General features: G+C 63.0%; 1 protein-coding gene across 1 annotated transcript in view; it reads left to right on the forward strand.

The window, feature by feature from the left end:
* Positions 1-627: 627 nt before the first annotated feature.
* The window catches only part of LRP3 (LDL receptor related protein 3), a 13909-nt gene continuing 5943 nt past the window's right edge, over positions 628-8593 (forward strand). The window contains exons 1-3 of the mRNA XM_040634369.1: positions 628-708; positions 2634-2681; positions 7790-7928. Of these exons, the coding sequence (XP_040490303.1) occupies positions 636-708; positions 2634-2681; positions 7790-7928 (260 nt within the window). The 5' untranslated portion in view covers positions 628-635. The remainder of the gene's footprint in view (positions 709-2633; positions 2682-7789; positions 7929-8593) is intronic.

Below are 8593 nucleotides of genomic sequence, written 5' to 3' on the forward strand. Positions count from 1 at the left end.
CCCTTCGCCTCTCCGGCACAGCGGCGCCCCGCGCTCCGGGAGGGACCCGTTCGTGGGCCCGGGGGCAGACCGGGCTGGAGCTGACGGGGCCCTGGCTCCGGAGCGGGGGGCGCCGACGGGCCGGGGCGGCAGCGCGGAGCTGTCCAGCACCGAGGCGGGGCGCGCGCCCCCGGCCCGCCCCGCCGCCTCCCCCGCCCGGCCAGCGCCACTGCGGCTCGGCGGGCGCGTCACGTGGCTGGCGCGGCGCGGCCTCCGGGCTCCGGGCGGGCGCGGGGATCCACAGACCCACGGACGCACCAGCGACGGCACCCGGCCGCGCGGGCCAGGGGCGCCGGGCCGGGCGGGCTGCGCGCCGCGGGCATGGGCGCGCCGGGGGCCCGGGGCACAGGCCGGCGGCGGCGAGGCGCCCGGGCGCGGGGCAGCGGCGAGCGGGGGTCCTCCCTGCGGCCGCCGCTGAGCCCCCGGGGGTCCGTGACGCCGCGGCCGATGTGGCCCCGCGCGCGCTGCGGGCCTGCACCGCCGCCTCACAAAGCCGCCGCCGGAGCCCGAGCGGGAGCCGGAGCCGGACCCCGAGCCGCAGCCGCTGCCGCAGCCGGGGGGGCAGGAGGCGGCGCCCGCGGGCGGCCGGCCCCGGCATGGAGAAGCGGGCGGCCGCGGGGCCGGAGGGGGCGCCGGGCGCCCGGGCGCAGCTCGCCGTCGTCTGCCTCGGTGAGTGGGCCGCGCAGGCCGGGCGGGTCCGGGCCACCGCCTCGCAGCTCCGCGCCGCGCCCGGGGCGACCCCGGTCCGCCCCGCTCCCCCGGGTTCCGGCCGGGGCTTTCCAGAGCGGGCCCTGCGCGAGAGGGCGGCCCCCAGCACCTCTCCCCCTTCCCGCCCCGGCCTGCTGCGCTCTCGGGCCTGGGAGGCGACTCTGGCCGCCGAGCCCCGGCTCCCGTCCGGCTCGCGTCCGGCTCGGAACAGCGCGTGGAGCCCGGGGCAGCGGGGCGGCCGGGCGGCGCGGGCGGCTGGGGTGGGCAGGCAGTGGCTTTCCTCCGGGCCTGGCGGGTTGGGGCCTCCGGAGCTGCGGACAAAGCCGAGGCGGGTGGGTGTGCGGACGGCTGTCCCCTGAGGGAACTGTTTCCTGCCGGGACCTGGGGTGGGGGCGGGTGCCAGGGAGAGCCGCGGTCAGGACGCTGGGGCCGGAGGCAGCTGCGAGTGTGACTCCTGTCTTCCCTTTGTGTCTCTTAGACCCAGAGGGGCAGGCCCGTTCAGCCCAGAGCGGTGTGTCTGGTGGGGGCGGCGGCTGGGACCTGTCTGGGCCTGGCACCTGGGTGGGAAGGACTCCCGCCCTACCCAGGAGTTTTTCTGCCCACCCTTCCACGGCTGTGAGGGAGCGGGGAAGAAAGGAGTTAAATCCTCAACCCACATGGCTCCTTTATTTACCATAATGAAGGAGGGAGGCCATTATCCGAGCTTGGGGTCATTAGGGGACACCCTACCATGCCACTAGTGAAGATTCTGTAAGCCCCATAGGTTTGCTTGAAGCTACTGAAATAACACAGTGAAAAAGAAACCTGTCCGTTTTAAGCCGCACCCTCTTCTTGGAGGCCAGGATCAGGGAACTCTTGAGTCTTGTGGAAGGCCCCTTGGTTCAGGTGTGGGAAAGTCTAGAAAGGGCTGGGACCCCTCGCGGAGTGCCCACTGCCCAGTCTGTTAGCATCATGTGCTCTGGACTCTGAGCTGCCCAGTGCTGGGCTTCCCAGGTGAGCAGGGGAGGAGGGCAGGCCCTTTGGCTTCCCCAAGGCCCTCCCTGCCCTGATGCGGCCCTGGCTCTGGTAGCAGAGCCCGGGGTTTTCAGAGAGGCCATGTGCCCCTGCATCCTCACCAGGTGGAGGCTGACCCTGCAGAGATGCTCTCTGCCTCCCTTGGCATCCTTGATGTTGGGGGAAGGGGGCACCCTGAACCCCGGGAAGGTGAGTTTGCCCATATCCTCCTCCTGGTCCTGGAAACCGCTGGAGGAAAGCAGTAGGTGAAAGCAAAGGACAAACCCCATGGCGGTGGATACTTGAGGGGTGGGTGGCAGGGAGTTCTTTGCCTCTCTTCTCAAGGTCAGCATGGCATAGTGAGGTGGACCTTGAATCCCGCCGTCGGTGCATCCCTGTAAAATGGGGTAGTCAGAATTGCTTCCTCCCTCCCTGGCTGGCAGTAGACCAGGTGGCTGGCGGGGTCCCTCAGAGGGATTCCTCCAAGGGGTCGGGGCCCCTTGAAGGCAGAGCCCGTATCCAGGCTGAACCAGCGTGGTCCACACACGAGTTTCCAAGCTGGAGAGGGAAGACAGAAACACACCGCTTCCCACGTGAGTTAGAATCCGCAGGCATGGGGAGCGGCAGGAGTGGTCTGCTCAGCCAGACTTGTGCCCAGAGGATGGGGGTTCCTGAGACCCACGAGGGCCCACCCCTCCGCGCATCCCAGCAGGACCAGGTGGGAGGGGAAGTCTCTGGCAGCACTCTGGGCCTTGCCCTGTGAGACGAAGAGATGCAGCCTGGAGTTTGGCTGTGTTGTCCTGTGCCCACCCAGGGCTGCTGTTGGCCGAGGGCAGATGTCTGGACCCCAAGAGCCACTGCCCCCCACTGACTCCTCTTTGTGTTTCCCACAGTAAACATCGTTCTCACCGGGCGGCTCAGCAGTGCAGTTCCTGCCTTAGGTGAGTAAGATGCTTCTCTCTGCTCCCTTCCTGCCTGCCCTTCTGGTTTACTGACCTCTGAGGACAGGCCTTTGGGGCCCATCCACCCCTGAGGTCAGCCGGCCTCTTCCAGCTAAAGCCCTTGTGCATTTTTTCTGCATCACAAAGGAGTCATCTGGTCTTGGGCAAGCTTACACCTCCCTGAGTCTCAGTTTCCTCTTCTGTCAAATGGGTGCAGTAACAGGACCTACCTCAAAGCCTGGTTATTAGGGTCAAATGGGCAAATGAGGCAAGGTGCTCAGCGTGGCCATGACACATGGTGGCTTAAGGCCACTAGCAAACTGTCACGGGTCCAGCGTACTTGACAGGTTGTGCTTCCTGTAGGCTGTGGGGTTCCCCGAGGCCACGAGGCACCATGAGATAGAGGCGTGCGTGTTTTCAAGTTCTGCCTGGGATTTAGCTTATCAAGGTATGACTGAGTGATGACACAGAGAGGCCAATGCCGCTGACAGAAGAATTTGCTACTTATGCGTCTTGAGAGGAAGGGACGTGCCACACCCCACGGGGCCACAGGGGGAATGCCAGCCTTGGTCTGGCAGATGCTGGAGTTGGGGGAGGGCCCAGGCCAGAGCCTTTGTTGGAGTTTCTGTGGGAAAGGCAAGGCAGGGCCGGGGAAACAGCTCAGGCTTGGTGAGTTTGAAGAATTCTGGCTGGCCTGGGGCTCCAGGGGTGGTCTCTCGTTGCCTGGTACCTGGCCCTGGGATGACCCAGGGCATGGGAAATACCGGCTTGGTATGCAAATTAGAAAAGCAGGTGGCTCCGCCTGGGTTCAGCTGGTCTGTCTGAGCAAGACCAGCCCTAGGCAAGCTGGTGTGCAGGAGAGAGATTCACACTTTGGCCGATGTTTTGGCCCTGGGATTAGTGGTGGCCTATGGGATCTAAGAAACACGGGCTAGAACTCCGCCCCTTCCCGCTGCCTGTCACAGTGGGGCCAACCATCCACAGGCCATCTTTGTGCTTGGGCCCCGTGCCAGGCACCTCGAAGACTGTCAGGAGTGGGAGGGGCGACCGAGGCCATCAAGGGTATTTGCTCTTTCCTGAGGGGACTGCCATGGGAAAGCCCCAGCCCTCATGGCCCTTGGGGCCACCAGGAGACATCTGAGAAGGGCCTTAGGGAGCTGGGGGAAATGTGCGATCTCTGCTGTGGGGGGCTTGTGACTTGTTTGCTGTCTGCTGTGCTGCCTTGTGGGCCGGAGGCACCTGGGGTTTCTAATTCTGCTCAGGACCTTGTAGCCGAAAGCCACTGAGGCTGGCTCCGGGACAGGGATCTCTGCAGGCCGCGGTCACTGGGATGGAAAGGCCCAGCGCCCACTGAAGCTGCTTTTGCACGCCCATCTCTCAGTTGTGGCCCCTCGGGCTCCCTCCTGATTTCCCCTGCACATCGGCTCCTGCTCCCTGCAGTCTGGCCTCCTCTGCTGACGCAGCTGGCCCGGGGCCCTGACTTCTTCAGCACCAAGCCGCCCCAGCGCCACCTGCCGTCCTGGCCCCCGCAGCGAACTGCCCAGTCTCCCCATCCCAATTTCCTGGAGGACATTGACTGGTTCCACTGAGTCAGGGGTCTGTGGCCATGGTGGGGGGAAGTCAGGTCTTGCAGATGTGAGCCCAGGCGAGCCCTCCTGCCGGTGTGGGGGGTGGCCGTGTGGCCTTGAACACATCTGCCACGTGCCTGTGTCCCCGGTTTAGAAAGTGATGTTCCTGGGTCAAGGTTCGCTCATAGAGCCAGGGAGAGAAAGACAGCCATGCACGTCTGCACGTTCGGTAGGTTTCAGCCAGCATCCGCTTTGTTCTTGGCAGGGCCCATGTCACCCAACTTCGGGAGCTGCTGTTCACGTCATGGTGCCTATGCATGGCGTCCTGGAGGCCTGAGCTGCGTGCATGGCCTGCGAGGCCACAGGCGGTGGGGGCCCTAGCTCTCCCGGAGTCTAGCTCTGTCCCTCCAGCATTGCCCAGAGGGGTGGACACCAGCTTCTGGCTGCCTGAGGTGACCGCTCAGACACTCCCGAGGGTCTGGCTGGACTGCCTGGAGACCTGCCAGGTGTCTGCCCCAGGTTGGCGGGCACCGACTGGGTCCGATGACCCACCTCCCGCGCCTGGACTCAGGGTGGGGGGGGGGCTGTGACGCCAGGGCCGTGAGCCCAGACAGTCTTCAGGCTGTTTTCCACTCACCTGGCAGCCCCCCCCCGAGTGCTGGTTCGGGGGCTCCCAGCTCCCTGTCGTGTGGTTCTAGCAGCCAGGTTGTCTAGAGCACCGATTGCCTCTGGAAACCAGACCTGCAAATTGTGCTCCATCAGGCCTTGCTCACGCTTCCTCGGGAGTATTTCGTGAGTCTTTGGACCATGAAAGAAGGGCGCTCGCTGGTCTGAAAGTGCTCGGTCATCCCTTGCCCCCTTGAGCAGGCCACCTTGGCCCGAGGGCTGAGCAGTCTTCTGCTGGAGTGAACGCAGGTCACCTGCAGTCAAAGCCCCCACACCCCCCCGAACCCTATCCTGCAAACACACAGTCCTCCCAGCACCCTTCACTGCCCACCCATCATCACACATCCTGTCAGAGCCTCACCTCCACAGGGTGTCCCCCCACTCACCCCATCACATGAATGTCTGCCTAGAGACCGCCACTTTCCTTGAGTTTCCCAACCACCCTCTGAGATGCGCCGCACCCACGGCCTCCATTTCACTGATGGACAAGTTGAGGCCTAGGGCAAAATGGCGTGCCCAGCACTGTGGACCCTGGGAGTGGGCTCGTGAGGCCTCTCCCCCACCTGTGCCTGGATCCTGGGGTGGGAGGGAGGCTGCCATCACGGAGACGCCTCGGGCCTGTTGTCTGAGCTGGTCCCCGCCTCCAGGCTCAAGGCCAAGCAGCGTCCAGTCAGGAGGCCCTGACCAGGGCTCCCAGCGCCCTGCATGGACTCTGGCCTCTCTCCTGCTCCACGTGCACTCCTCGTGGGCCAGGCTGACAGCTGCAGAGAACATGATCTCTTGCCGCCCCCTATGTGGGAATTTCTGGGCAGGGGGCGAGGCTGTTTGGGCGGACATGCTGTCAGGGGCTTTGCTGAGAGGCAGAGCTGGGCTGGTAGCTGCTAGTTGTCTGCTCCTGACTTGGCCGCTGGTCCGAGACACCTGGAAAGTAGGGTCAGACGTAGGTCTAGGAAGTGTATTCTGGCTGAGGCAGGTGATGCCCATAGGATTCGGGGGTGAGGAACCTGGCCTTTCTGAGTGTTTTGTCCCTGAGGAAGGTGGGCCTCCCTTCCAGGGTAAGTGTGACCTGTTTTGCGGGGACGGGGCAACAAAGGGTGCCTCCTGCCCTGGCTGACGGCGTCTCCTGACTTCGGGTTTACCATGTGAATTTGACGTGGGGGGGAGATGCACCCCAGCCATGCTAGGCTCTCCCTGCCTGTGAACCTCTTGCCCGGCACCGTCCAGGAGGAGAAGCCTCTTCTGGCTTTCCTAACCTCACACCTCCCAGGTTCCCGGGGCAGCACCCACGGTCTCTGTGAGGTCCACAAAGCTGGTGCCTTACCTGTCAGAGGGAACGGGCCCTTGTCCTTCCCCTGCTGTGTGCTCTCATCGCTTCTGTTTGACAGGTGAGAAAGCTGCGGGTCGGGGAGGCTGGCCCTCTAGGCATCGGGGGAGTGCCAAGCAGAGAAGCCGGGCTGGTGCCTTGCTGACCAGGGACTACTGGGGCTCCGATGGCAACCTATGGGTGGCCAGCCTTGTTTTAGGGTCAAGTGTGGGTGTTTCTCTTCTAGTCCTTTGATGCTTTTGTGAGCTGTTGGCAGGGGTTTCCACTTCCCTGTTAGTCACGGTATTGGAACACCTGGACCACCATGGTCACGGTCCTAAGAACACGGGAGGCACCTGGAGTCTTGTTGAGAGCCGACAGAGAGACCCTGGCCTGCAGGGCAACAGTGGAAGGGGCCAGGCAGTGCAAGAGCGAGGAGGGGGTGTCACTGGCCTCAGTCTCTCCATCTGTATAATGGAACATGCCTTTGCCACAGGCTTTGTGAGGCTCAGACGAGGTGGTGTGGTGAAGGGCTGCAGGGGCTGGAAGGGGTAGGTGAGGTCAAGTGCAGAGGCCTTGTCTGGTCCTGGGAGGGCCAGGGCACACCAGTGTGGGCTCTGGAGTCTTCAGACTGGGCCGCCTGAGCTGGAAGCAAAGGCATGAGTAATGAAGTGGGTAAAGCGAGGCCTGCAGGGCTGGGCTTGGTGGCATTCCTTGATCGCTGGGATGATAGCCTGCCCTGGTGCCTGAGGCAGCAGATGGTCAACACTTCATAAATGCATTGGTTCAAGGCCGGCAGTGAGACGCTGATCTCACCAGGGGACCAGGGGCGATCCTGACTCTGTCACTTACTGCTGTGTGGCCATGGGCAGGTCACTTACCCTCTCTGAGCCTGTTTCCTTGTCTGGTTATGACATCTACCTCCAGTGGCTTCCCACTGATGCTCAGGATGAAACCCCAGGGCCACACAAGGTGTGATCAGACCCAGCCTGCGTTTCCAGCCCCATCTGGATGTCTGCCTCCCTGCAGGCCTGTGTTATGATCTCCACGGAGTGGGGCTTTTGACTGTGTAACTCAGCATGCCTAGTGCTTGTGCCTGCTACTAGTAGCAGGGTGAGCAGAGCCCCTCCCCTGCCGGGGCTAAGGCCTGTATTTGTCCCTGGTAGGACAGGCAGGGAACCACGGCGGGTTGCCCATGCAGGCCTGAGAGGCCTAGGGGTGCAGACTTCTCCACTGAGCTGAGGCCAAGAGGCTGCACCTTGGAGGTGCCAAGGGGGCTGTGGGTGGGCTCATTACCAGCCCTGCCGGCAATGGGTGATAGGATCTACGCTCCAGTGCACAGGGTGGGGTTGGGGGCCAAGGCTGCCCTGAGCCCTTGTGGGTCCTTGGCCCCCCATATGCACTTCCATGAAGTCTTGAGTTTGGCCTTGCCCTGGCCGTGGCCACCCTTGTCTGGCCTTGATCCCACCCTGGGGAGGGCCTGTGCTCAAGCCGGGGGGGCTCACGTGCACCCGCACCTCACTTCCCACCCAGAGGGGAGACCGGCACTTCTCAGCCTCTTTTCCCAACAGCCGCCTGTAGTGGGAAGCTGGAGCAGCACACGGAAAGGCGCGGCGTCATCTACAGCCCGGCCTGGCCCCTCAACTACCCGCCGGGCACCAACTGCAGCTGGTACATCCAGGGTGACCGTGGGGACATGATCACCATCAGGTAGGGGGACCCAGGGCGTAAGAAGGGAACTCCGTGGGCCTGCACCTGCTGAGTAAGCATGTGTGTGTGTGCATAATGGTGCATGTGCGTGAGCAGATGTGAATGCATACATGTGTGTGTGCACATGCGTGTGCATGAGCACATGTATGAGCAGGTACAGAGGGCAGGTGTGTGTGTAAGTACAGGTGTGTGTGAGTGCGCGTGCACAAGCACAGTGTATGGACAGGTGCAGGGGGCAGGTGTGTGTGTAAGTACAGGTGTGTGCGAGTGTGTGCGTGTGCACAAGCACATGTATAAACAGGTGCAGAGGGCAGGTGTGTGTGTAAGTACAGGTGTGTGTGAGTGTCTGCGTGTGCACGAGCACATGTATGAGCAGGTGCAGAGGGCAGGTGTGTGTGTAAGTACAGGTGTGTGCGAGTGTCTGCGTGTGCACGAGCACATGTATGAGCAGGTGCAGAGGGCAGGTGTGTGTGTAAGTACGAGTGTGTGTGAGTGTCTGCGTGTGCATGAGCACAGTGTATGGACAGGTGCAGAGGGCAGGTGTGTGTGTAAGTACAGGTGTGTGTGAGTGTCTGTGTGCACGAGCACATGTATGAGCAGGTACAGAGGGCAGGTGTGTGTGGCAGGTGTGTGTGTAAGTACAGGTGTGTGTGAGTGTCTGTCTG

Source organism: Ursus maritimus, unplaced genomic scaffold (assembly GCF_017311325.1).
Source record: "Ursus maritimus isolate PB19 unplaced genomic scaffold, ASM1731132v1 scaffold_19, whole genome shotgun sequence".
NCBI classification, from domain to species: domain Eukaryota; kingdom Metazoa; phylum Chordata; class Mammalia; order Carnivora; family Ursidae; genus Ursus; species Ursus maritimus.